Source organism: Anas platyrhynchos, chromosome 11 (assembly GCF_047663525.1).
Source record: "Anas platyrhynchos isolate ZD024472 breed Pekin duck chromosome 11, IASCAAS_PekinDuck_T2T, whole genome shotgun sequence".
In the NCBI taxonomy this organism is placed as follows: Eukaryota; Metazoa; Chordata; class Aves; order Anseriformes; family Anatidae; genus Anas; species Anas platyrhynchos.
This window is the reverse complement of record NC_092597.1, coordinates 23,894,859-23,921,368: the sequence shown is the minus strand read 5'-3', so window position 1 is coordinate 23,921,368 and position 26,510 is coordinate 23,894,859. Positions and strand designations below refer to the sequence as shown.

General features: G+C 50.4%; 1 protein-coding gene across 6 annotated transcripts in view; it reads right to left on the bottom strand.

The window, feature by feature from the left end:
* The window catches only part of GLCE (glucuronic acid epimerase), a 43,232-nt gene extending 16,862 nt beyond the window's left edge, over window positions 1–26,370 (bottom strand). The window contains exons 1-3 of one of the 6 annotated variants that reach the window (XM_072043563.1): window positions 17,542–18,028; window positions 16,400–16,469; window positions 16,176–16,275 (exon numbers count right to left, since the gene is read on the bottom strand). Coding sequence is in view for 2 of the 6 variants with exons in the window: in XM_021274777.4 (XP_021130452.2) it covers window positions 1,687–1,778 (92 nt within the window). In the remaining 4 variants the exon portion in view is untranslated. Of the gene's footprint in view, window positions 1–1,686; window positions 1,932–7,492; window positions 7,636–16,175; window positions 16,276–16,399; window positions 16,470–17,541; window positions 18,029–24,494; window positions 25,610–26,226 lie in introns of those variants that run through there. The other 5 variants (XM_072043562.1, XM_072043565.1, XM_072043564.1 and 2 more) reach the window with 5 other exon arrangements.
* Between the last annotated feature and the right edge of the window lie 140 nt (window positions 26,371–26,510).

The window sequence follows — 26,510 nt, the reverse complement described above, 5'->3', positions numbered from 1 at the left end:
TGTGCTTGATTTGTACAGAGCCCGCATTCAGCCAGTATTTTAATACACGGGGTGCTGTCAGGGTGGCTTCTTTCTTCCTTAAGCACGAGGAAATTGCAGCAGTGTACAAACAAACGAACGGATCTGCCATAATTGAGCACAGATTACCAGCCTCTGCCGCGGCTCTTTAGCGCAGATTTACTGCCTAATCCTCGCTGCTTCCAGCTCTCCATCTGTGGGTTGCTGGACAGAAAGGATCTAAAATACGGGGAAGAAACTTCATCCAGAAATTTATTTCCAGTTTGCCATGCCATGTATAACAGCTAACTGCAGGAAAATCCCAAAGCGACAAAATCTATTTATGTTTCTTGTCCTATAGAGCGAGCATCGGTCTTCCTCCTTACGCCCAGAATATACTGCATGCTTTGTAAAGTATTTATCAGGCTGCACTAATTAAAAAGAAAATCTACTACGGCTCGGAGCGTAATTGCAATCTCAGCTACTCATAAAATAAATAAATAAGTGCCAACGACGCTGGGCAGGCAGCCACTTGGCTCAGCACAGGCCAGGAGCTTATCGGGGTTCCTGTGCACACCCGCTCGGTCTGTGTGCCCTGGTCCCACTGCTCAGGAAGGACCACCAAGGTGCTTTTTTTTTCCCGATTTCAGTAAATTTCGTACCGGGTACCGCTACAGAACTTTGATGAAGTTACTTGTGCTTCCCATACTTCTCTGCCTTACCCGGACGACCAGTTCGTAGGACTGCTGCTGTAATTACGAGCCCATTCATTGCACAGTCCAATAAATCTCCTCGCTTTGCAGATGGATTAAGCTATTAAACCCCTCACTAACGGCACAAACAATAACTCTGAAATCTAGCTGCTGCTCACAGAGGCATTACGATGCCTCCTTCCAAGCTATCACGTATTACAGTGTTACTACACAGATTAACGAAGCGGAAGACAAAACCATTCCATCAGTCTCCTTACATTTAGGCTCTGGAAGCACCGCAGCAATGCCCTAACGAGTCTCGAGGCAGCAGCACCAAGGGACGGGGCTCTCGGAGGAGCTGCTGGTGCCGTGGCAGGGAGCTGGGCTCCCTCCTTGCCAGAAGTGAGCCCCTTACGTGGCTGTGCCTGCTGCAGGCACTCGTCCTGGATGCTGCTGCTACCAAACCCAGCTCAAAGCACTTCCCAAAAAGTCCCAGCACGTGTCCGCCCCGTTAGCTGTGCCACCGCAGGCACAGGGGTTGCAGCTGCTCTTTTCTGCCCTCCCCAGCACATCCCTGGCTTCTTCCTTCCATGTAAAATACATCATTCCGACCACTCATCTTCATGACATAAAAGCCCAGCCCCACAACAAGGAGGTGAAGCCCCTTGCTCGCACCTTTTCCCTCGCAGCGCTGCTTGGTGAGATGCGATGAGTGGGATGCCCATAAAGTTAACCCCAGTAACCGCTGTGTTAACATCCCAGGTAAGCACCCGCTCCATCCCACAGCCCTCCAGCAGAGAAAAGCAGACCCCACACATCCCTCCTCACCCTTTGCTCTGCCCCGGGGGTGATGCTGCAGCCCCCAGCCACGCAGCAGCACCCCGCTCGCACCCCACGCCTGCAGCCTGCTTCAACCCATGGCTGCAAGCACCCCAAGGAGGGCTCACAGGGGTGTAATTCCACCGGTTATTTACATCGATAAGCCACGTGTTTTTACCTGAGCACAAAGCCTGGCTTGATTAGCACAGGTTTCGTCCCCGAGCTCAGCCTCCGCGGTATCTCTGCCGCCGGCTTCTCCAGCGCAGCCATCGCTCCCGTCCCGCCGCCTCAACACCGGTCACATTTAATCACCAGAGCTGGCAACCCTCACATTACCCTGTCAGCTCCTATTTGTTACCGCCTTCGTGTGAAAGAGGCACGTTGCATCCTGAAGACTGAGAGCGGCGAAATTTTAAATGCCCTTAAAACCCCGTCCGGCTCCCGCAGCGCTTCTCACGTCCGTGCCATGGAAGTGCTGGTGGCTGCTGTCACCGAGCAGCAGCGCGGCGCTCACTGCAACTGTTTGCCTTTCCCAAAATAAAAGCATCTGAGCACAAAAGTGATTTTTGTCCAGAAGTTATTTTAAGCGCTGTTTGGAAGCGGCGTGGCACAGAACGTTTAACAGCTGCCATCCTCGCAGCACATCACCCATGTGCAAGCTCTCTGTTAGGCAGCATTATTATGAAAAAGTGTGAATGTATAAAGAGTTTTTTTTTAGTGTTTTTTAGCCACAGAGTCTAACATCTGAGCATCACCACTGCCCCACAGCCACCCAGTGCAAGGGGAAGCTCGTGGCTGAGATCTCTGCTGGAGGGCACAACCCCGTAACCTCATTTCCCAACAGTGAGGATGTCAGGCCAAATTCCTTTAATGCAAGGACCGACCCAGTACCCCAGCAGTAATTTAAATTTTGATCGTGCCGCTGGAGAGGGGATAAACCGCTAAGTCAAGGTCTATTTAGCTCTAAGAAGTCAGAACACAGCTACTTCAGAAATCCTCCCTGCAGCTCAGCACTCCGCACGTACGTCTTTAAGGCTGCTAAGACAAAAGGGCCCAGGTTCCTGCTCCCCTTCTGATGGCACGATAGCAAACCACACGCACCTGGAGAAAGCAGGGAGGGAGGCCAGAAAGGGAATTTATTACAAAAATAAAGATCACTGAACATCAGCAGGGTCGAGACTACCATTTTTATAGCCATTTTTATTATCTGCAGTAAGAGCTAATCTGAAACACAACGTTTAAACCAACTTCACCTAAGGTCTACCACTGAAAAGTGACTTTAATGTGGGTTATGAACAGGCAGAAAACTTACCATTACTAACCTTGAAATTACTGGTCTTTGAGAGGAAAAAAGCTTGCATTTCAAGCCACAAATACAGGACTTCCAACATAATTCTAGGCCAGATTCAGGAACTGTACTAAAAAATCGTATTTAAGGTGTGCAGAATACAACATGGGAGAAAGCTCCCGGCCACGCATCACCAGGTTATACTTCTTAGCATGTCGAGAGCTTAGAGCAATACTCAGAAATACAGCAATGCTTAAAAAATAGCAAAACCCCTTGCTTAGTGATGCAGCTTTACCAAAACACAAAAGCCACGGCTCCCTTGGGCCTGGCATCGCCTGCTTCAGGACAAGCTCCGCACGTCACGCGTGGCTGCCCTGGTGTGGCTGGGGAAGCCATCCACATCTCTCGCCTGTTTACCTGTCTCTACTGAAAACAGTCACTGAGCAAACTAAAACACGAGCCTGAAGCTTTGTTTTCCTCATTTTTGAGGAGTGAGGGCAACACTTCTCATCAGAAACGTCGCTCTGACAGACCCAAAGAGCCGCCAGGCTGCTGCTGGAGAGCATCGCTGCCGCTGCTTCCATCAGCAGATGTATTTCCCCTGTACGTTAATGGAAAAATACATAACTTCGGACCAAAATGAGATTTTTCACTACCACTTCACATTTTCCTGGCTTATCAGAGACGTTTGGAGCTGTCTCACGCAGTTCCACACGTGTTAGCAGCCACGGCGAGCCGCTCGGTTCCTTCGCCCCGTTGCACGACGCAGCCCCCGGCACGGAGCCCAGCCAGGCTCCCTCCTCCTGCGCCTTCCTGGGAACTGGGAAATCATGGCCCTAAGCTCCGAGCAGCCAGAGCAGCCCAAATTTCCTCCTTCTCTGCAGAAAGCTGCGCTCACATGTTGTGTTCTGACAGACCTTGCACACCAACAGGCAAGGAAAGCCTGCCGCTCCTGTGCCAAGCTGCTGCCAGAACCCTGGGGACCCTTCTTGCCACCAGGAAGCCCCAGGTTGCTTCGTGCTTTCCACTCCTTCCTACCAGGATCCCCTTATAGCTTCAGCTAGAAAACCCCGATGATTCAATACATGATAGCTTTCTCCCAGCCATTCCAAGCCCGACAGGCAGTGGGTTTCAGCAGGAACTGCGGCCCCGTGTTTTCCTTCCCCACAGCGCTCCACCGACAACAAGAGAGCCACAGAGCAGCGATGCCGGCGCTCCTGCTGCCAACTCATGACAATGCCTACAAGAATCCCATACAAAGCGCGCTCCAAAGTACAGCTCAGACATCTGGCATGTATTTGGCAAGCCTGCTTGCATGCAGCCTTCAAGTAAAAATAGAAGAGCCTTTCTAGTTCGAACACTGCCACCATTTAAAAAGGAGCGAGCACAATGCTTCGGAGGATGCACAGCTGACCCTAAAAATCACACAAGGTTCATATCAAGCGGATGAACCTCCGTCCAACACCCTCAGCAGAGCACAGTTTTGCTTGGTAATCACCAGCAAGCCTCGTGCTGCTTCTGTAGGGGATCTCACCTCCCAGCGAGCACAGCCACGCTGGGTCTGCAAAGCACAGCATGGCCAGAACCTGTTTCAGGGAGCAAAGGTGCTGGCAGCCCCCTTGTGCCACCCCAAAGTGCATTCCTGGAGACTTCAACACCTGCCAAGCCCAAAACCCTGCTGCTTCGCTGAGTTTGTGGCTCGTTATCGGCACAAACCACTCAGTCATGTTCTTATATATTATGCAGGCAGATTGCCTCTTCCTTCTTTCACTACGCAAAAAGCAGAGGGTTAAGGAAGCAACAGAGCTTACAGCAGATAAATAAAATTCGCTCTAAGTCAGAGAAACTGCCTAAAAGTGCCTCATTTTTATTGCTCAGCAAACCCTGATGCTGTGTGCAGATGGTTCTTCAGGAAGGAGTCGCTCACTGGTGGCAGTCACCCAATTGCTGAATTAAAGGTTTCGGCAAAATTTTGCTGCTTCACCAAGTACTTCCAGAGCAAACGACTTGCACAACAACAAGCAATGCCACAGACAAACTTCATTAAAGAGATTTTCCCGGGAAGCCTTAGAAACTGGGATTACAATCACTTTCACTGCTATTTTCCCAGTTTTCACATAGAAACGAGCCAGCCACACAACCCAGCACGAGCAGGCACAGGCACCCGATGGGAGCCAAAGCAATGCAGCACAAGCAGACCCGTTCCCAAAATCCCACTTTCAAAAGACAAAGCACACGTACCACACGCTGGGGACCCCGGGCAGCACTTTCGGGAAGAAGTTCTGGGCTTCTTCCAGCCCACCCCTCCCACCCAGCACTGCTCCCAAAAACAACCTGTCCCGGCAGAGTTTATGTTTAGACTCTGGCATTAACCCTGGCAAATGTGTTTGGAAACCTTCCGTTTCTACATTTTTTCATATTTGGCAAGCCAGAGATTAGGAGGAGGCAGCGGGGCTGGATACTAGGGAGACCAAGATAACGCACAAATCCTATTTTTATTGAAGCCCACACCAAAGGCAGAGCTGGCTTTTACAGCAACTTGAATTCTGGTTTTTAAGAATAGAGCCCACAACTGCATACAGGCAGGTAATAAGGCATACGGCAGAGATAGCCTTTTACTTATTTATTTTTAATCCTTTCTACTCCAGCTCCTCAGAAGAGATGATGAAAAAGCAGGGCGGAATAAAATCAGAAACGATATAAAAGCACACCGAAAGCTACCCGACAGCAAACTGCTCCGGCTGCGAATCATCCTGTACAGCCACGACAGTGAACTGCTTATTTCTGTTTTTAATACAGAAGGTGATTACTGTTAAACATGCAACACACACACACATTTCTGGGATTCCTCCCATCGGTGCCTCCAGCAGGGCTGGGGCGCACACCTACAATTATTAGGGCAGACTTCCACACGCAACCCAGAACATAACGCGGGCTTGGCAGGATTTATAGCTTTCAAATTCCACGTGGGTTGCTAGAATATTAAGTCTACCCATCAAGAAGGCTTTCCTCTGTGAGAGATAAAACTGTAAAACCTCAGGGTTTGTGTTTGGGGATCGCAGACCAGGCCTGGGGCTGCTCCCAGCTGGGGCCGGAAGGCCTCGCCTCGCTTTAAAGGGTTTTCGCCAACTGGAGTAATCAAACGGCCCCGTTTTTGTACAGACAGCAGGAAATATCAACGTTAGAATTCTTCTGCGGTTTCAAATTCCTCATTTTTGTGACCTTTGTACACCCATCCCTGCTGGAAAAATAACTACGCGTTTTGTAGGCGTTCTGCCCTGATCTTCGCAGGGCCGGGATCTCTCAGGTCTTCCCATACCCACAGACGTTTCATCCACGATCTGAAGGCCTTAAACTGGGCACAAAGGAGCCCAGGGGTCACACAGCATTGCAAAATTAAAACTTCAGCAGGCCGATTTTTGGCAAAATGGGCAAGGGGCCACAGGCACAGAGCAGGCCCGGCACCGGGGCGAGGGAAGGCAGGGCTGTGCTGGGAGCTTCCCCAGGGAACAAGGCCGCTCCGCCACCAAATACTTGCTGGGAATGGAAATTTTGGGGCAGAAGAGGGGCAAGAGCCCTTTCATGGGGCAAGTTTGAATACTAGGGCACAAGTAAGGGGACAGAAGTGAGACCAGGCTGTCTGCAAGAGCCCCTTCAAGGCCAGGTCTCCTCCACCCGACGTCTCTGCAAGCCCTCTCTGCTTCACTGCATGGAGATCAAAACCAGTTGTTACAGTTGGACAGCTTCTTTTTTTTTTAATGGAACGTTTGTCTCATTTCCTGGAGCAGTTGATTTAATTTCATCCCCGTCTAATGGGACTTCAGCAAGTGTAAGTGGTTTGTCCTTAGGAGAGGCGGCATAGCAGCGTGTCCATGCCTCCCCTGCAGAAACTCCCTTTTCCCAGTGTCATTCCCTAATAAAGCGGTAATAATTGGACTGAAGGAAGAAAAAAAAAATTAATATTTCACCGTGCCCTACAACATTTAGAAACATTTAGCTAATGGAGGGTAGATGTTACACTAATGGCTCTATTCAGTTTGTCTAACAGCTTCAAATAGGAGCTTGTAAAGTTGCTTTTTGTACTTTGGCAAAAAAAAAAAAAAAAAGTAAAATCCAGCAAGAGTGCCCTAAAGCACTCCACAGATGGGATGTTCCCACCCAGAAGGAAATCGGCTCACGGAGCCAACAGGGAAGAGAGGGAAGAGTCACAAGCAGCAAGGTAAAAGGGCAGCCTGAGGAATCTGTTCCCAAGTGCCACCATGTCACTAGAGCAACTCCCTGCACCTCGCCAACAGGTTTTAGCTCAATCCTGAAAACAGTGCAAGTCTTAGCTTCCCAAAAAGAGAAAATTGACTTCACCCGGATGCCCTGGCACACCAAAAATATCCACCAAAGGACCTCCATGAGGGGTCCTCCACACGCTGTAGGATTTCTCGCAGGCTGGTGAAGTCACTCCAAGCCATCACCCCCACCAGAGGACACGGCTTGCACAATTCTCACGTGGAAGGAGAAGGCTTTTGACAAAGTGACCTGGAAGAGCAGCTCCCAGCCTGCATGCACGGCCCTGGCCTGCCCTTTGGGATCAGGAGCCTCCCCATAGTCCCTCCCTTACCCCACTGCTCTTCACACCGAGTGCTGGACCAGCTGAGTCATCCCAATAAAAACTGCTCTTAAACCCCAGAAATTATAAACTTACATGGATATCCTGGCTGTACACAGCAGCTCTGCTTACAAGACTTGTTATCCATCAGCCTCCGTGACCAAGGTTCCTCCCTGCTTCCACCTCAATAATCAGGGGACCAAAGGCATCCCGACTGCAATTTCTTATATTGAAGAGAGGAGAGGGTTTACAAAGAGACAATGCTCGGCTCCAAATTTGTATTTATGGTCAATGCTAATCCAGAGGGAGCCTCCAAAGACCTTTGGCTCCGCTTCTCAAAATAGATTTTAGCTGCTCTTCCTGTTGTGATACACCAAGTTAAAATCTTGTTACAAGACACCCGGTATTTAAGAGGCTGCACTCAAATTTCTTTGAACTCTAGTGAGCAAGCACCCTGCACTACAGGGTGCAGCCCGAACCTACTGCTCTTGACAACAAAATCTTCCCGATTTGCTGCTTGGGATCGGTCCCATGAAAAAAACCCTGGAGCTGACCCTCGAGTCTAGCTGCATCATTAAGCAAAAGACACTGGCAAAACAGGGACTTCATGCGTCTCAAGGGAAATTATTGGCAAGGGAATAACCTCGATCCTAACGAGCACAGACTGATTTCTGTCTGAGGCTACATGAGATGGTTTCCATTTCCTCCCCAGGCTCGTAGTCTGATGGGATTAACTTGAGCTGCAGGCCCTCTGGTGATGCTCCCGGCTGGATTTTCACACAGAGGAGTGGGACGGGGCTGCCGGAGCCACGGTGTTGTTCCATACCTGCAGCACTGACTGTGGTTTTGAACTATTTTAACACACGAGCAGCTGCTGTCGGCAAATTCTCTTAACTCTCCTCCCGAAAAACTCGAGTGTCCCAGACCAGCTGAACCCACGACCTGGCTGTCAGACCCGCTTGCACGTAATGCTTCTGCATTACCATTGTGTTCATCCAAACCCTTGCAGCCACACCGCTATTAGCACCTGGCACAAAAGTCACTGCAGGACTTGGAACCTGGCATCGATCTCCTCTGCTTTTTAGAATCCATTATTTTTAAAAGGTGGAGTAGAAGAGAAAATGACCGGCTCTGCCAGCCAAGAACCCCACTTCCCTGGGAGCAGCTCGGCCCCGTGCGATGCGCTCTCCTTTCTCCCAGGCAAGCAGGCAGCTAAGTTTAAGAGCTGTGTTACAGAACAAACACGCAAGGAAATCAGCATGCATTTTTTTTTTTTTAAACCTCTGACTCTTCAGCTCCATTTACCATGGATTCCACATTGGCCTGCAACTTGCTGTTCGAGTGAATCCAAATTCAGTGGGATGCCAGCGAGACACGGTGATGGGAGCAGAGCACCCCAGGCTGCCAGCGTGCACAGGCAGTTCCTGACTTCTCACTGCACCTCCTCCCCACCCCACTTTTCTTTTTTTCCCTCCTACTCTTTTCTTGAGTCTTATTTTACACAAATTAACCCATGGGATTTTTGCTACAGATACCAGGAGCAATGCAGTTTCACTGCTGGCTTGCACATGCTTCCAAGCCTGTAGCACAGTCACATTTTATGGTATTTCATTCAAGAAAAAATAATTATTAACATGACAAGCCAGAAAAGGCATTTCTCATATTCAGCTGTTCTCCTCCGAAAAGGCCCCAATTCCATCTGCCTCCCCAGTGCCTCGGGTGAAAGGTAAAGCTTGCAGTAGATGTGTGCTCTTTGATCATGACTCAGACTGAGCCTTGCGGACCATGCACCAGCTACGTGTCAATAAATGATGTATGAATGCGCATTTGTATAAACACACAGTGCGTTTGGACAATGAGTCACAACTGCTAGAAAAGTATTCTCTCTTCCAAAACAGGTTAAGTCATCACCACTCCGTGCGTTTGTTCCTGTTGCTAGAAGAAATTGTTTTGTGGTTTACCTGTTTTTTGTTTTGTTTTTTTTTTTTTCCAAAGCAACTTCAGCTCTGCAGACGTAGGAGTTGATTTTTTCTATTTTAAATAAACTGCTGTGAAACATCAACAAGAGCAATTCTTCCTCTCCCCCGCAAAGGTAGGCAGCATCGCTACCGCAGCTTTAACAGCGAGGAAGGTTTCAAAGAAAGAAGGAATAAACAGGAAGGATGCAATCAGGTTTGCTATTTTGGGGAGAAGCAAAGCAAGCTTAAAGAAGCTTTAAGAAAAAGCTTAGAAATTAAGAATGTCCAATGTAATTCAGAATTCCTTCAGTTCAGAGTGTCTCCAAAGCGATCAGCATATGCAAAAATATACACGCAAGAAACCACAAACCCTGAAGCCTTTCTCAGTCATTCCGAAAATGAACCCAGTCCCAAGGACACTCACGTGCTTAGCTACAGACCAGCACACTTGACCTTTCAAGTACAACTTGCAGCAAATTAGATACGACTACAGCAATGCTTTCTTTTTCCAAAAACACACATTTTCCAATGGCAAGAAGTGCTGTCCAGGACCCTGGGGCAGAAACTAAAACCCACGCAGAGGATATTCTCTGCAGCCTCCCAGTGATGCTCTCATTCACTCCCACAGCAAAACCACAAGTTAAAACAAGTGCTTAAGCTGAGCAGAACATACCCGAAACAAAGGCACAAGCAATGGGTCACGCCACGAGCTCTTTCCTCACCTTTTCTCCTCTCTAACCCAGCCTGCTCTACACCACGAAAAACGCAAGGTCATGAGGGAGGAAGCAGGGAGGAAGAGACAAGGACAGAAATTAAACCTTAATCTGAATTAAGCCTTCTGATCTGAAATACTTCGATTTTAGATTCCACAGAAGACCTTTTATTGTTGGAGCAGGGAGCACATTTTGCAGCAGGAATTCCTGAACTGCACATCTAAACACAAACCCCACCCTTATTACCAATTCTTATTTTAGCACAAATATGTTTTCGCTGCACGGATTTGAGGAAAGATGTCAACCCTTGAACCACACAGCTTCTTATGCTAACTCCCGGCACACAGCAACAACTCGCACTGTTGGCTGCCTCCTGGAACACCACAAGTTACAGAAACACAGCCTGCAAGTCCTATTCTGCAGGTAGTTCGCAGACAGATTGCAAGTGTTTTTGAGATTTGAACAGCTCTGCCTCTTTGGAGGAAGAACGATTACCAAAATAAAAATATCCTTAACAAAAATACAAGTATAACTGCTTACTTTAGGTAAACCTGCATTCAGGAAGCTTCAGGAAATCTCCATTTAATGGAAATTCACTCAACAGGTTCTCTCCTAGAGCTTTTATGAATGTCTTTGTGGTTCAGACGTTGAACTGAGCTCCAAAATGAGGAGAACCAGAGGAGAGTATTTGGAAACAGTCCGAGCTGGCCTCAAAGCCTTGCTCTTACCAAAAAACAGAGGACATCGGTGCTTGGGAAGATGGACACAGTGGAAGCCAGCGCACCTAACACCAGTTTATCCCAGTTCCCTGCTAGCCAAGGTGCGAGGTGGTAACGCTGGACACGTGGAGCTGCAAGGAGAACGGCTGCAGAGGGAGGGGAGCTTTATCCATCTATACGCAAATACAATGATTGCTTTATAGACAAGTTATGCCTATCCCACCACGAGGCCATTAATCCAATGAAAATAAATTAAGAAAAATGTGCTGAGACTGACAACGATGCTACACCTAATCGTTAATCCTGACCATATAACATCGCTGCAGGCAAAAGAGCTGTGGAGATGAAGGCTGTTAAATCACCCCACGAACACAGCCCAGCGCACCACTGTAAAAATGGTTTATTAGCAGAGCACTTCACAGCATTGTCTGAAACTTTACAACACTTACTTAGTATGTATTTGCTATTTGTCGGGGATTTATTGTCGCATCGGTTATTTTTAAAAGTTTGTACTATTAATGCTAGATTGCCATTGACAAATGTAGCACCGCCAGCACAATCTTCGCACAAGTGTTCTCTTAATGAGCAACTGGCGACGGCGGTGCCAAAAAAATCTGCAAACGTGCAACGATCCAGCTCGCAATTAGACCTGAACAATAGTTTCGCTGATTATACTTTTTATGCTGAACGCATTCAGCGATATGCACTGCGGGAACAGGCTGCATACAGACGAGCTGAAGCCATTCAGCGCGTTTGCGTGCGAGCGGCTTTACTAAAAATTTCAATAAAAGGAATTCTCCAAGTAAACATTTTAAGCAAAACAATAAGCTCTCACTAATCCGCGCATACAGACGTGCACGGGAGCGTTGTAAGCATTTACAAGGAATGGAAGGAGCAGGTTTGAGTTGACCCTTTCCTAGGACCAGGGATGATTTTTGGAAAGGTCAGAGCCTGGAAGATTTTGAGCAAGGCACAAAAGCTGCCACCGCTGCTCACCCTGGCATGGCACGAGTCAGAGGACACACTGGCTGTGCAAAACATGGGAATCCAGACCAAATCTGTTAATATGGAGACATCTCGTGGGGCTGCCCACATAAAAACCAAGCAGCACAGCCACAGAGCAACGGGTTTGAGCCGAAACCACTTCAGTTTTGGCTGGAGCTAGTGCTGCGTTACAGGAAACCTGCTCAAGGCCTAACGCTGTCAGATGGACACAAAGACAAAGTGTTTGCTCTCGAGACGTACCGAATGCCATCAGCAAAGCTGCCAGCACGCTGATGCCACGTCCCTGGCGTGAGGCAGTCGGCGGTGGCCACATCGTCCTGCTGGAGCTGCTGCTAGCTCCAGGCGGGCACTGGCAGAAAGGGGAAACCCAATTACAGACAACAGCAGTATCTTCGTCAAAAACCAGCGAGCAATTAAACGTCTCCTACACACGGAAACATGTATCGAAGCTAATTATTGTACATCGGTCAATGTAATTGCGACTCCAACCCAACGCGGCCCGTGTAATTAGTTGGCACTAATGGAAACCTCCTAACGCAACGAATTGCTGAGATACCCTCCGTCAAGAGGATTTCCTCGGAGTGCCAGGAAGTCAGGCCGTCGACTTTAATGTGCACTTGGCCAGAAGACAGATGGAGGAGCTCCCTCCTTCCCCGTTACCAGCACCCGGGGACGTGCCAAGGTCCTCACAGCCAGGCGAAGGCGCCCAAAAGTCCCAGGCACAAAAGCACTGCTCGCTCACCCTTGGGTGCTGCCGGAGGGGAGCAGCAGGGAATCAGCCCAGATAGGATGGTCGCTGCACACAAATGAAACTTATTTTCCCCTTTTGTTATTCCATTTATTCCATTACACCTAACCCTTGCCACAGAAATGCCGCTCGCAGAGCTCTGAGATGCCTCAGAGGTGCCCACGGGCTGATGAACCCGGAGCACCAGGCAGCCCAAAGGTTTTATTGCAGGTTTCACAGCGGCAGTAATTAGTGGCACTGAATTGCTGAGGGGTTTTACCTCTTCTGCCAGCTGCATTTCTCCAAAAAGAAATTAAAATCAACTTTACTCTTGGCAGTGTTGATTGCAGTGGCAGAACTTTTTCTGATGACCAGGTATAAAGAACACTCGAGGTGCAGCGTGTAACCGTGCCCACCTGGGCAGGGAAAGGCCAGCGAGTGCCTGACATCACGCCACTGTCCATCAGGTGTGCATTATCCTATGGGCCAAGCTGGCAAGATAAAAGCACAATGGAGAATTCGTAAAAGAAACACTGAAGTTACAAGAAAATCCTTCCTGGGGCAGGAATTAACACAAGGCAGACGTAATAAACGAAAGCCAAAATCTCCTCCATAACCTAAAGGCCATCACAGTATCACTTGAGATGGTTTTAAACTTCAGTAGGTGTGCTACAGACACACACCCAGGTATTTAAAATGTGTGATAAATCAAACAAACCTGGAGGACTTCATCCTGATTTCTACAGCCAAGCAGTTGCCACCGAAGCGCAAGCAGAGCACGAGACTGTCACAGAGCTACTACAGAAAAAGCCAATCTAACAGCTAGCTCTGGAAACATTAACTGAGGCCATCATGAAAAAAAGACTTCAGTGAAGGGCATCTGCTGCAGAAGTCATCTAGGAAGTCCTTGCTGCATTGGAAGGACACGTTTTACCTGGAGCTGCTCCGAGGCAGGAAAGGTTTGCACCCAGAGGCACAGCACCGAGCTGCTGGAGCTCAAGGAGCATTTGAATGACGCTCTCAGACACACGGTCTCATTTTTGGGTGGTCCTGTGCAGAGCCAGGAGTTGGACTCGGTGATCCTGGCGGGTCCCTTCCAGCTCTGTGATTCTACAATTCCTGCCCCAGGTGCCTCTGGTAGAGAAGAAGAGGAGCAAAGGTGCAGGCAGAACCTGCGCTTCCACCAGCATTGTAAAAAGTTTCCTTTCCAAGTTGTGCCCACGTGCATCCACGCGCCTGACTGCCAGGAACAGAATTTCCTCCCGGTGCTGCTGTCCAACAGCTGCTCGATACTGGAACATAATTAATAGGTCTACAATACCGAGCTATTTTCTTCTGGATGCTACGGACTCTTTTTTCATCCAGAAATTCAATGCATTCACTCTTTATTCACTTACAACCCCACTGAGAGCCTATAAATTATTCCTTTATATTGCTGTGCATCCAGAGGCTCCAGCCAGGGTCACGGCACCGTGCCGGAGCGGAGCCACCGGCTCCACGAAGCTGCTCCGGCCGGGTCGATCAAAATATCCTTTTAGTGCATGCTAAAATGCTCCTTGTTTGTATAAAATAAACTGTTCAGTCTATGTCAACAGCTTCTCTTCTGCTGTTCCCCCTGGCAGATTAATTATCAGTCCGCCCAGATCTTCTCCTCCATCGTATTAACTGATTCAATGTCATTTAAAACATATTAAATACAGCACTACAGCAGACTTGAAACACTAAATAATTCATGACAGCAAAATAAGGTCTACACGGGGCTAGGAGATCTTACAAACATCATTCCTGTATCCCCCGCCCTCCCCAGTATTTTTGCTAAAAATAAAAGACGAACTTGGGGGCAATTAATATGCAATACTGTCCCAGCAGCAGCAAAATAATTTTTAGCATCTCCTTCAAAACACTGTTTCGCACCATCCATCACTTACAGGAAAACATGATCAAGACGGGAGGCTCTGAATACCTCGGTGTTTTCTCCAGGATTCAATCTAGCCTGCTTCTAAATATGTATAATGCCGAGGCTGCATTAACACATTAAAGCTTTGTAGATTGCCATCACTGCTTCTGCTGCTTAATTTCATCTATCCCTCGCAATTCAGATCCTCGACTACTTTCATCCTAAAAAAAAAAAGCACATCTCAAATATAAAGGCTCATGATGCTCACATAAGCAGATTGCCAAGCAAGTTTAAGAGAACATATATTTAAAACCTGGCAGCAAAACTTCACTCCCCAACTCAATGGGAGTACTCGCTCAGCTTCTATTGCCTGGATGTTAATAAAAAGCATACTCTACGATCAGTTAAGCCTGACAAAGTCTGGGCAGGATGATGAGTTTGACAAGTCAAACAATTCAGGAGCACACTTGCAGAATTCACGAGCTGACGGAAGGGGGAAGGCTCTGAGCACCCGATAAAGCCTCCGCGAGGGACTCAGCGCGTTTGTTTTCCACTCCAGCTGCACAGAGACAGAAGCACAGTAACACAAAATGGATGCTTTTTTCTTTTTTTTCCCCCCAAACACTGCCTTAATTTCCACACAAGCCTGTCTGCCCGGTTGAAATTCATTTGCTGCTTCAGACTATTTGCATTGCTAAACGCTCCTTTCCGCTCGTTTAGGAGCAAGCGGAGAATTTAAAGCACTCCGGGCTCGAGACCGTCCTGCTGCACCACGCACCCCAAAGGACAGATGATCCCAAACGCCAGCACGGGCTGGGTGCTCCCACCCCGGGCTCAAACCCCAGCAGGATCCCGGGGAGCACAGCCCAGGCTGAACCCAGCTGCAAGGCTCGGAAGAGCAGAACTCACCCAGCGCCGGTTAAGCACGCGAGAGCAGCATGTATTAATTAGCAGGCAGAAGTTTAAAGTTTCCTTTAATCATCTCGAAATGCTTTGAAACCCCCTTTTCTGGTGTAGCAGCTCCGAGAGGGCTTTTATCTTTCAGCTGTGACACAGGAGGCACGCTGGAAGCCCTGGGAAGCTTTCTGAGCCTCCTCCAGTTTGGGCTCCTCTCCTTGGCAATCAGATTTCCCAAACCCGCGCGCAGCCACGGCTAGCAGAGAAACTGCCGAAGACCAAGGAGAAATAAATCACTGCATTTACGAGGAGAAAAACTTTTGCTTCTGCAAAATCAGAGCGTCGGGGAGAGCCACGCTCCAGTTTAACGCCGGTGTTTTATCCTAAAATCCTCCCCACACGTGGCACAACAGGATAAACCCCTGCCTCCCCCCCGCGCCACAGACCTGGTGATCACGGCGCAGCTAATTGCACGGCACCCCAATTAACAATTACCAGCTTTCTCACGCAAAACCGAGCAGCCAGGCTAACGGCACGCAGACCTGCTCTCACGCACTGCCTCCTCCAGAAGAAATCTTCCCCTGGAAGGATCTCCTGGCGCTACCTGCACACGCTGGCACGTCCCCTGGCAACAAAACCACAGCTCCCCACGGCCCCCCCGAGCCAGGCATCTTTCACCCCAAGCTCACTTACCGGCCACGAGGGGCTGATAAAAGCCCCCGCAGAGGAGATTTTCCAGCTGGCACCTCCTGGAAACGCAGCTGGACGAGTGTTATTTGGGCAGCTCCAGCCCGTCGCAGCCCCCCCCCCCCAAATTCAGCCCCAATTCGGTGATCGAGGCAGGGGATCTGCTCCGTGCTTACCTTAAGCAAAGGGAGGTCTCCGAATTCTAACGGGGCTCGGGGGTTTCAGCTTCAGAAATGCATCGGCGGGCGACCCAGCGAGATTTCCCTCTCCGATTTCCTACAGGGGAGATGCGGAGAGGAAAAATAAAAAAAAATAATAAAAAAAATTGGAGTACTTCAGGATCCGCAGCAGCCACCGGAGTTGGCTTTTCCTTCCCCTCTATCTGTAGAAATCCTCTTACTCAGTCCTGCCTGCTCGTAAGACAGCGCTGCTGACGAATTTCAAGGCTCAGCTCTTGACATGCAGAATCACTGAAGGATCAAGAGCATAAATGTCACTTCCTCCAGGCAGCACATCAGCGGCGAAGGAGCCTAATCTGCTCTCCCCACCACAATCCCACCAATTGACGAGCAAATCCCCACATCTGCCTCACGCAGAGCTCGCAGCAGAGCCGCTCCCGAAGAATCCCGATGCAGAGCCCGCGTTTCGAGGAGCTCACTTTTAGCTGCCCCATTATGTAGTTCCACTTGAGGAGCTGCACGAGTGGAAGAACATAAAGTGGAAAGCTAATAAAGCACCAAGGCAGAGCCTAACCTTGAAACAAATTACAGCCGGCGACGTCAGAGCGGTAGCAGAGGCTCAGGAATTATTAAGCGAGCTCCAGAAGAGGTTTAAGTAACCAAATTCCAGCGCAACGCCTTATTTATGGCACGCGGGCCGGCCCCAAAACCTTCGCCTGGGTTTTTCCATCTCCCTTATTGCTTTTGCACATTTCCTGATCGAAGCCAAGGGAGGCTTTCTGAGGGCGTTTCGGAACCCGAAGTTTTTTGAGATAGGATTTAGGCGCACGGAGGCAACGTCCTCCGCACCCCAGCCACCCGTGGATTAACCACAACTGGGGCCGCCAGCAGCAACTTGACCCACCGTGTAATTAACTCCTGAAATGGCATTTTAATGGTCTCTGCCCTTCCTCAACTTGGCAGCAGCATGTATAATGACGCTCTTATTAGCCCTCCTGCCTCCTTCCCTTGCATTCCCAATTTCAAATTAAACAAAACCTCTTCTGTTGGAGCTCGCCTTGAAGTAGTCTTGTCTTAAAAGGATTACCCTCCGCTAAAAGCCCGCTGGATTCCACAAAAGGAGGCTTATTCCTGCATTTCAAGTCCCTTTTTTTTCTTTTTCTAGGTACCTAATGCACACCTGGATTATTTTCCCTAAAATCTCTTTGAATTTTCTCACCGAATTAGCTCAACGAGGTAAATTTTATCACCCATTAAAATTTCTGCCAAAGCAACCGGAGCCGGCTCGGTATTTCTCCCTATAATCCTCTTGCTGGAGGCTCGATTTAATAAACAAAGGCAGCTCTAATAATTCAAATCTTACTCTCAAAGATGCGATGTGCCTGTCAGAAGCTTTCTGCAACGCAGTCAGTACATTTCTCCAGCCCCTCTCCAAGGCTTTGCATACATTTAAGCCCGCGTCTTGCCTTTTGAATGCTGATAACTGCTGTTCCTTTTCTCTCCTTTAAAGGATTAAAGGCAGCCACACAGACATTTTTATTAGTGCATCATGCACCATTAAATTGTCAGCTTGTCTGCCACGATCCTCCTTAGAAAAAAAAAAAAAAAATACATACGTGGCCTTGAAAACATCTTTCCCACCAAATCCTCATTTTCCTGGCACTTATTTACAAATTGCAGCAAACAAAGGCAAAGCACCACGTGCATTTTCCCTGCAGCCAGGTTACAGCAGGCGAGCAGCACTCGGCGCCGAGCATCTATTTTTAAGCAGCACCCAGCGCTTCCACGCCAGAAAGCCTCCCCTCGGCCCCCCCAGGAGCTTTATTTTTTATTATTTAATCGCTCGCCGCAGCGCCTTCGAGAAGCGAGGCGAGACCTCCCAGGCTGTGCATCCTCCCAACACGGGAACAACTCCCAGAGGAGGAAAAAAATAAAAGTTTTTACCAGGAGCGAGCAGCAACAGGGCTGGCCAGGAGACTCCGCGCTGAGGCTGGGGCAGGCAGATGCTGCCTCTCCACAGGGACAGGACCCAGCATTCCCCAAAATCCCCTTGTAAAGGGGCTGGTTCTTCCCTGCATCCCTCATTTTTTGCTCATTTTTGCCCATTTCTCACAGCTCCCTTGCGCAGATTCCTTTTCTCTGACCCAAACCCCACGGGAGCTGCCCAGCTTTTGCACCATTTGTGCACTCCTGGCTCTCTACACATAACGGAGCCATCCCCAAGCCCACTCGGTGGCACAAACCCCTCTCTAAAACACCACTAAACACCACTAAAACCCCAGGAGCTGCCCGGTCCCACAACGACCCAGCACCCATGCGACCCATCAAGGCACTCGCTGCGGGGTGCTGGTGTCTGGTCCCAGCACTTACTCCCCATCCGATGCAGCACAAAGCAGAGATTTAGAGCAAAAACAGGGCACCCGTTTTGGGGTGCTCCTGTCCAACAGGGCAGGCACTCGATAGGGTCATAGGCACTTGATAGGGTCACAAGAAATGGGGTCAAACTAAGCGATTTTGGAGACAGGTCCCCAGCAAGCCAGTGAAACGAGCTCTGTTTGGCAAGCAGAGGGCACCTTTGGGGCTCAAAGCCATGCAGGTTTCGTGGCATCCCTCCCCTGTACCCGCACTCGGCCCCCCAGGGCTATTTTATGACATGCACAAATTGCACCAAACCTCACCAGATCCCCTGCAGCCCGGGGACAAAGCTGGCACTGCAGAGAGGGGAGCGAGCTCCAGCAGAGGGCACTCGGAGGCAGGGAGAGGACCCGGGGGGGAGCCGCAGCACCCAGAACGGGAGCAGAGCAGCACCAGAAGTCCCACCAAGTGACTTTTTACATCTAAAAATTTATATATTTATATATATATATAGTATACACATGCTCACACGTATATATACACACACATATATATAAATATATACTTTTTTTTAAAAAACATTGCAACATTTTGCAAAGAAAGCTCCCATCTTGCAGAGAAGTGGGGAGCAAGCACAGCCCCAAGACCCCAGGCTCCCCGGCACGCAGGCAGGACTTGGTACCAGCCCCGTGTATTAAAACACCACCCATCACCCCACAGCGAGATAACCTCCTCCATCCACACTCCTGGAAACCAAATGCCAGGACCGAAACCAGCAGGAGCAGCTTCAATCGTAGCTGCTTGGAGAAACAGAAGTTTCACTGCTCAATATTTTTTCTTTCAAGCAAAACTTTGTACCGGAGGGCATTTACCACGGGTGCTCGTGTTAAAGCAGCAGTCCCCACGAGGATCAAGCTCAGCCTTACAGCCTCCAAACAAATTCAGCGAGCTGTGTACCTGGGATTTCACCCCAAATATTTTGTACTGGGTGTAAACTGCAAGCCCCGTAACCCGTGTCAGGGAAAACGCAAATATTTACACGTGTAAAAAAAAGAGGGGGGACACTGCTGATAGGATTTCTCTCCTTTACAGAGGTTTAACAACTTTTCTGTGGGATTTAAGGCAAGGTCACAGAGCTCGGCTCAGAGTCCATAAGGTCAAGATCCCGGCGTTCAGAGACCCCTGCCACCCCTGGGCCATGCCCCAGCAAACACCCGGAGCAGGGCTTGGACACATGGGGCTTCCAGGCACTGCTCAGCCCCACGTCTGACCTTTTATAAGCACTCAGGGCAGGAGACGAAGCAATGAAGTGTCAGAGGGGTGCAGCACCACCTCGGGCCTTCGGAAAACCTGCAGCAGCCTTCGGGAAGCGCTGCTGCTGCGAGTGACCTGCGAGCTAACCCCAAACGCTGCTTTCAGCTTGCATTTTCCCAAGCCACCAATACCATAAAACAGAAAAGAAAAAAAGAAAAAAAAAAAGTATTTAGGTAAGAGATGGAGAATTCTGTTTTTTAAAAGGAGACCCGGATAAATCTCACTCTTGCAAGAAAGCCAATTTTTGCAAACAGCTACAAACATGTCACAAATCCTGCATTACTACGCAGCCTTCAGAGTGGTGGCAGCACATTTGCATATCTATTACTCTATAAATTTTACAGCCCACGTATCCCAAGCACGCTGTGGCTGAACAGCGATGCCAAGAGCTGGCTTTCGAAGAAAACTCGGGGCTCTGCAGAACCCTTTGGCTACCAGACCATGCTCGCTGCTTGGTTCTCAGCTTTGAGCCCCACCAGCCTCAAAAGTCTCAGAGCAAATTCACCTCCTGTACCCGTAAGGCTTCCCTACGATACCAGGCACCAAATATTTACTTCTCGACACAGTTTAAAGACAAATTTAAGAACCAGATGTGCCTTGTGGCCACTGTTCCCCACGTTACACCAAGAGGGATCCGTCCCCTCCTGCCCGGAGCCCTAAAAGGTGCCATCGGAAAGCCCTCCGTGGAGGCACCTGCTGGAAACAACCCACAGCGAGCAAAGAATTAAGCTCAAAATCCTGAATTCAGCACAAAATCCTGCTGCTTCTCACCTCCCAGCCAGGCGTTGATGCCGTTCCCAGCACCAAATGTTCCAGCTCTGACACTCGAGGTGGCACACGCGTGCGCGCGGGGCACTTTGCGCACAACCCAGCGCGACGCCGGGCAAAAGGAGCCCGAGCCTCGCTTTGTTTTCCGTGAATTCGTCACTTCGCATGATAAAATATTAAAAATGCCTCTTTTAAAAGCCTCATTCTCAGCAGGCTTTAATATGAACATTCTCCGAGCGCGCTGTTCATGCTTAAAAAACAGGCATTAAACAGCTGAAACGTTTGATGTTTGGAAACACAGCTACCCATCTGCCAAGGGCTTGGGAAGCATTACGTACCCAGCAAGATTTTCTGTTCTAAACCTATTTAATGTTAAAGAAAAAAAAATATAAAAATCTCCAGACATGCAAAGCTTGGAGCTTAAAAATAATCCTTTCTGCTTACTCCCAGATCTTCCCTGCAAAAGGCTTTGTTTACCGCGAAGCTCCAGCGTGCTGCTGCTGGCGTGGGGATCTCCCTCGCCTCCTCCACGTAACGGGTTTATAAATTCATTTATAAATTACCTGCAGGGCTTGGAAGTGCCTGACCTGCCCTCCTCGGCCACCCAGTGCTCGCCGCGTGCCCTGCTGTGGGTTAGGGTGCCCGTGGTCCAGTGGGATGTGCAGGGAGCTCCCTGCCTGCAGAGGGGTGCTGGGCACAACCTAAAAGCCAAAAACTTGCAGGAGATGATGGAGCACAGCCCCAGGAGGCTCGGGGTGGGCTCCAGCCACATCCTCAGGGCTGGGGACATTAAGGGGTGCCCCATATATCCATACCACCCCCATGCTGCCCTCTTGGGGTCCCGGTCACGCCAGGCCACGGGGATTACCGCTCTGTAATCCTAAAAGCAGCCTGAAGTTAGCAGGAACATATGGCAGAGCACGACGGAGCTCTTCCTGCCACCCACCCAAAAGCGACGAGCTTCGCTGACAGGTTTTTTGCAGTTTCGCTTCCTCGGAAATTCAAATTTGTCTGGAAGAACAGCGACTGCAGGAAAAGCAGAGCAAGGAGCCCCTAATACCGGGAGGAACTTGGCTGTCGGGGGGGAGCAGGCACGGCTCCGACACCTAAATTCTGGGGCTGGCGAGCAACCAAGATTTTGTCTCAATTCACCTTCTGTGTGGCAGCTCCATGGGGGGAAAAAAAAAAATAGAAACACTCAAAACGCATCACAGGAACAGGGTGGAAGAGAGGTGCACAGCTCGGCTTAAAAAATGGATTAAAAAAACCCACAACCACAGGAATGATGCTGTCCTCCCTCTTCTTCCCCAGACACCTCATCCCTCACCACCTTCACCCGCAGAGCCACCACCGCTGCGGTGTGAAGCACACCACCTGGTTTGGGTCCTCAGAAACACGAAGAAACGGTATAAAAAAGAAAAAAAAACACAGAATTAGGTCTCCCTTTCTGCAGCAGAAGATGCCCCGAGCTCACTTGTTGACGTTTCTCATTAGGAGACATCCGAAAGCCCCGCGAGGAGAGCAAAGCTTCTTAGGGTTTTTGAAGGAAGCCTTCATCAAACAGCAGGGATGGCAGGAGCCCATCCGTCCTCGAGCTTCACACAACAGTTAACACTTTTCCTTTTTTTTTTTTGCATGAACTTAAAAAAAAAATCATTTAAGACAACATAACACGCAGCCTTCTGTACGCAGCCTCATCCTCACGCACCTTTTAACGGGACAGCTTGAGCTCTGCCTTCAAGCTGGTTTATTTGTCAACTTCCCAAAAAGCAAAGCTGACGTTTTTAACAATGTATGCTAAAGATGTATATTTTTTTTTCTGCCTCCCCAAACGCAGAAATGTAAATCAAATTGACAGAGGCAAAAAAAAAACAAAACTACAGACCCCTTGGACCCGATGGTCTCTGGAGGTCCCTTCCAGCCCCTACAATTCTGTGATTCTGTGATTTTTCCATTCAAACCACAAGCTAAAATCCAGGTTTAGCTCAATCCTGCTGTCAGAGCGTTGCTGTGAGAATTGCTTGTTCAGACGTAGACGTCTCTGAGGTCGTTGAGTGCTCTGCAATTAGACACGTCCCCGGCAGCTCATTAACCAGGCTCTGCCCGTTGACTTGCTCCAAACGTAACGGAGAAAGAGGAATGCCAAAAGGTAAAAAATCAAATCTCACGTGAAGGTTACATCAAACAGCTCTGCTTCATCTTTAAAAAAGGGAAATCCCAAAAGAATTTGAGAACTGCAGGCAGTGGCCATGGGGCTGGGGAGCCCAGCCGGGAGCTTTTGGATCTACCCTAACAGGAGCTGGGTGCCAGACCCTGACCTGGGCATTACTGCAGGTTGTCACCTCGTTAGCGTGCTGTTAACGAAGCAGGGCTGAAGGTTTGGCTTACATTTGGCTATTTCGACTGATGGAAACCATCTGATGGGGCTTCTGCTCGCAGCACCCCGGGGCAGGACGGCTTCGGGGCTCCTCTGAGGATCCCCACCCACCCGGGGGCAGGAGAAGAAGGACAAGACCAAAACCACGACTTTGGGAAAAGCCCAGAAAAAACCTGGGAAATGGTTTCCCTTTGAACACGGAAACCGGAGAGGAACAAAGCTGCCTGTGCAGCCTCCTCTCGCTCTTACCAAAGGTGAAGCTGCCCTTCGGTATCTCCAAGGCCATCAAGGAGTGCAAGTCGCAGCTCCTGGTTTTTCACCTCCAAACGGCTCCAAGAGGTTCTGCTAAATCCAGCCTTTTGTTTCGAGGCTTTGTGGAATTTCCTGCGTACCTTAATGCCATTAAGGTGACAAAAAAACACACAACGGCCACATTTCCTGCACTGGAACCATTTAGGGACTCTCCCACCCGATCTGCTGGTGGGAGAGCTTGGTTGTTTCCCTTGCACCCTGCAAGGGAAAAAAAAAAAAAAAAAAAAAAAAAGCCACAATCCCCTGTCACAGCCTTCATTTTTTCAGGGCATGAAGCAGGACGGAGAACACCAAGCTTGAGCAAAGCCCCTTCAGGAGCCGACCTCCAGCTCCCTTGACACAAGCAACGTAAGCAAGGGAAAAAGAAAAGGTGCCATAATTGAGATAAGACGCTAATTAAAAGCTTGTTTCCTCTGGCCTCAGCAGCGAGCCTTCTTCTGCAGGCTCTCCTTACCGTGCATTTTATCTCCCATGGCTCAGGCTCAATATTTACCGTTTAAAACGCAGCCAGGAAGCAATTTTGGGCCGTCCAGAGGAGCTGGTTAAACATCAGCCACCACGGGGCTGGGTTAGGAGGCGAGGAAGGACCCAGACACGTGGCAGGCACCTGGGGGATCCATCAGTCAGCAGGGCTCAGAGCCTCCCAAACCCATTTCGGGTTTTGGTGTTGGAGGAGGGAAAAAAAAATAAAAAATCACAAGATCCTAATGTCACAAAAAGGGGAACATCTGCCGACATTTTGGGTCTGCAGCAGGAGAAGCGATGAGTCAACTTGCTGTGGAAAAGCAGCAGAAATGAAGAGCTCGAAGCTCTGGCTGCTTCGGACATGAAAGGCGCTTCGTTAACACGCAGCAAAGCGACCTGAGACACGCCACCAGCAGCTGCCTTTTCATCTTCCAGCTCAATTAAATGTTCAGAGAGAGAGCTACGTAGACCTAACTTCAGTAAAATCCAACTCGTCATTATTATTATTATTATTATTATTATTATTATTATTATTATTCAGGAGGAGAGATCAGAAAACCCCCGACGGCCAAAACCACCTGGAAGAGCAAATCGCTTTGCCCAGCCCCTGCTGACATTACCACGGCACCGCCAGCACCCACGGCTGCTCCCGTGGAATATTTACACTAAATGTGGAAAAATTGGGTACATTTCCCCAAAGTAACCGCCCCAAACCCCTTGTTTACCTCCGCACGTGCCTGGCCTCACCGCCACAGCCTCACAGCCGTTCAGGAGGCAGCCGGGCCATGAAGGAGCTGAGGACACTTGTCTGACAGAAAATTACTGTCAGCCGCTGCCAGGCCCAGCTTTGCCTCTCCCCGGGCCGGCAGCCAGCCCCTAATCAGCTCAGGGCCCTCCTAATTTTCAGCTGGGCAACAAGGCGGCGCCACACAAAGGGGGGCGGCCTCCTCCGGGCACGCTTCCACTGAGAAGGTGGAAAAAGAAAAACCCAAATCGCTGGCAGACCCCGCTGTTAATACCTGCGGGGAGGTTCAGGAACTCCCCCGAGCGCCGAAATTTCCTTTATCCAAGTTTTTTTATCCAAAATTTCCTGTGCTGCCACAGCACCCCGCCAGCTGGGGCGGGCAAAATCAGCCCTGTCAATTTAGGATTCGTCCTCCTCACCTGAATATTTTAGCCCAAATGCCTGCCACGAACTTTGCTGCCACAGGATTCGGACAGCTGTGGTGCCGAGACCTCCTCCATGCACCCGAAAAGCAGGGGCACGGAGCAGCTGCAGGAGTCCCGGCTCGTTTTGGGGACAACGGCTCCACTTCTCCTTTTTTAACACCTACAGAGGCTCGGAGCAGGGGCACCATCAGCTACCCGCAAGCCCTGCACCTAAAGGAACGAGCCAAACGCCCAAATTCCTACAAACACCACCCCAAACGACGCTTTTTGGTGTCTGAAGCCAGCAGGCACCACGAGGATGCATAGAAAAGAGATTTCCCTCCTGCCCTTCCCCGGGCAGCTCCCAGCCATTTGCCTTGGCAACGTTAAAATTGGGCTAAAAGGTGGAATAAATCAGCTAAAACTTCACATCCCGCACCCTCAGAGCCCACAGACACCAAACGGCCCCGGGACGCTCAGGTCTGTGCCCACACACACACCCTAAGCAGGTTTATTGGGGTTTTCGGGACTTCGCCATACAACCAGGTGCCCCAAATCCCCTCTGTTAGGGGGGGTCTCGCAGGGCCTTGTGCACGGGGCCACTGGGGGCTCAGGACCCTTAGGACCCCAAGAGCCCCAGAAACCCCCAAAAGCACCCCAAAACCTCAGAAGCTCCTAAAAAGCCCCCAAAGCCCCCAAACGCCCCAAAAACCCCCAGAAGCCCCAAAAGACCCCCAACGCCCCAAAAAGCCCCAGAAGCCCCCAAAAACCTCAAAAGGCTCCCAAAAGCCCCCCAAACACCCCAAAAAAGCCCCCAAACACCCCAAAAAGCCCCAGAAGCCCCCAAAAGCTCCAAAAAGCCTCAGAAGCTCCCAAAAGCCCACAAAACCCCCCCAAAGCCCCCCAACGCCCTAAAAAGCCCCAGAAGCCCCCCAAAAGCCCCCAAATCCCCACAAAGCCCCCCAAAACCTCCCAGATCTCCCCCTCCACCCCCCCTCACCCCCACCCCACGCCCCCCTCCACCTCCCCCAGGCCCCCCACGCCCCCTCCAGCCCCTCCCCGAGGCCGAGCACCCCCCCCGCCCCTCCCCACCCCCTCCCGGTGCCCTCCCCATGCCCGGGGCCCCCCCGCGCCCCCCTCCCGGGGGCAGCCCCAGCCCCGGGCGCCCCCCCCGGTGCTCAGCGGCCACCGGCAGGCGGCCCCCGAGCCTGCGCTGACCCCGCGGTGCCGCCCCGGTTCCGGTTCCGGTCCCGGTGCCCCCCCCAGTTCCCGCCGCTCCCCCCCCCCCAGCCCGGCCCCGGTCCCTACCTGCGGCCGCGGGCCCTGCCGGCGGGCGGAACCCCAGCGCCGGGGCAGGCGGGGCCGCACGGAGGGAGTGGAGCAGCGCCCCGCCTCCTCTCAGCCAATCGGAGCGCAAGTGGGCGGGGCGTTGAGAGCCCGCCGGCCAATAGGAGCGCGCGGCCCTTCCGGTCGCGGCTCTACCTGCGCCGGGGCGGGGGTGGGAGGGGGAGCGGCCCCGCCCACGCTTCCCGCGAGAGCGATGGGAAGGGGCGGGGCTCGCCGCCAGCCAATGGGAGAGCGCGGCGGGGGCC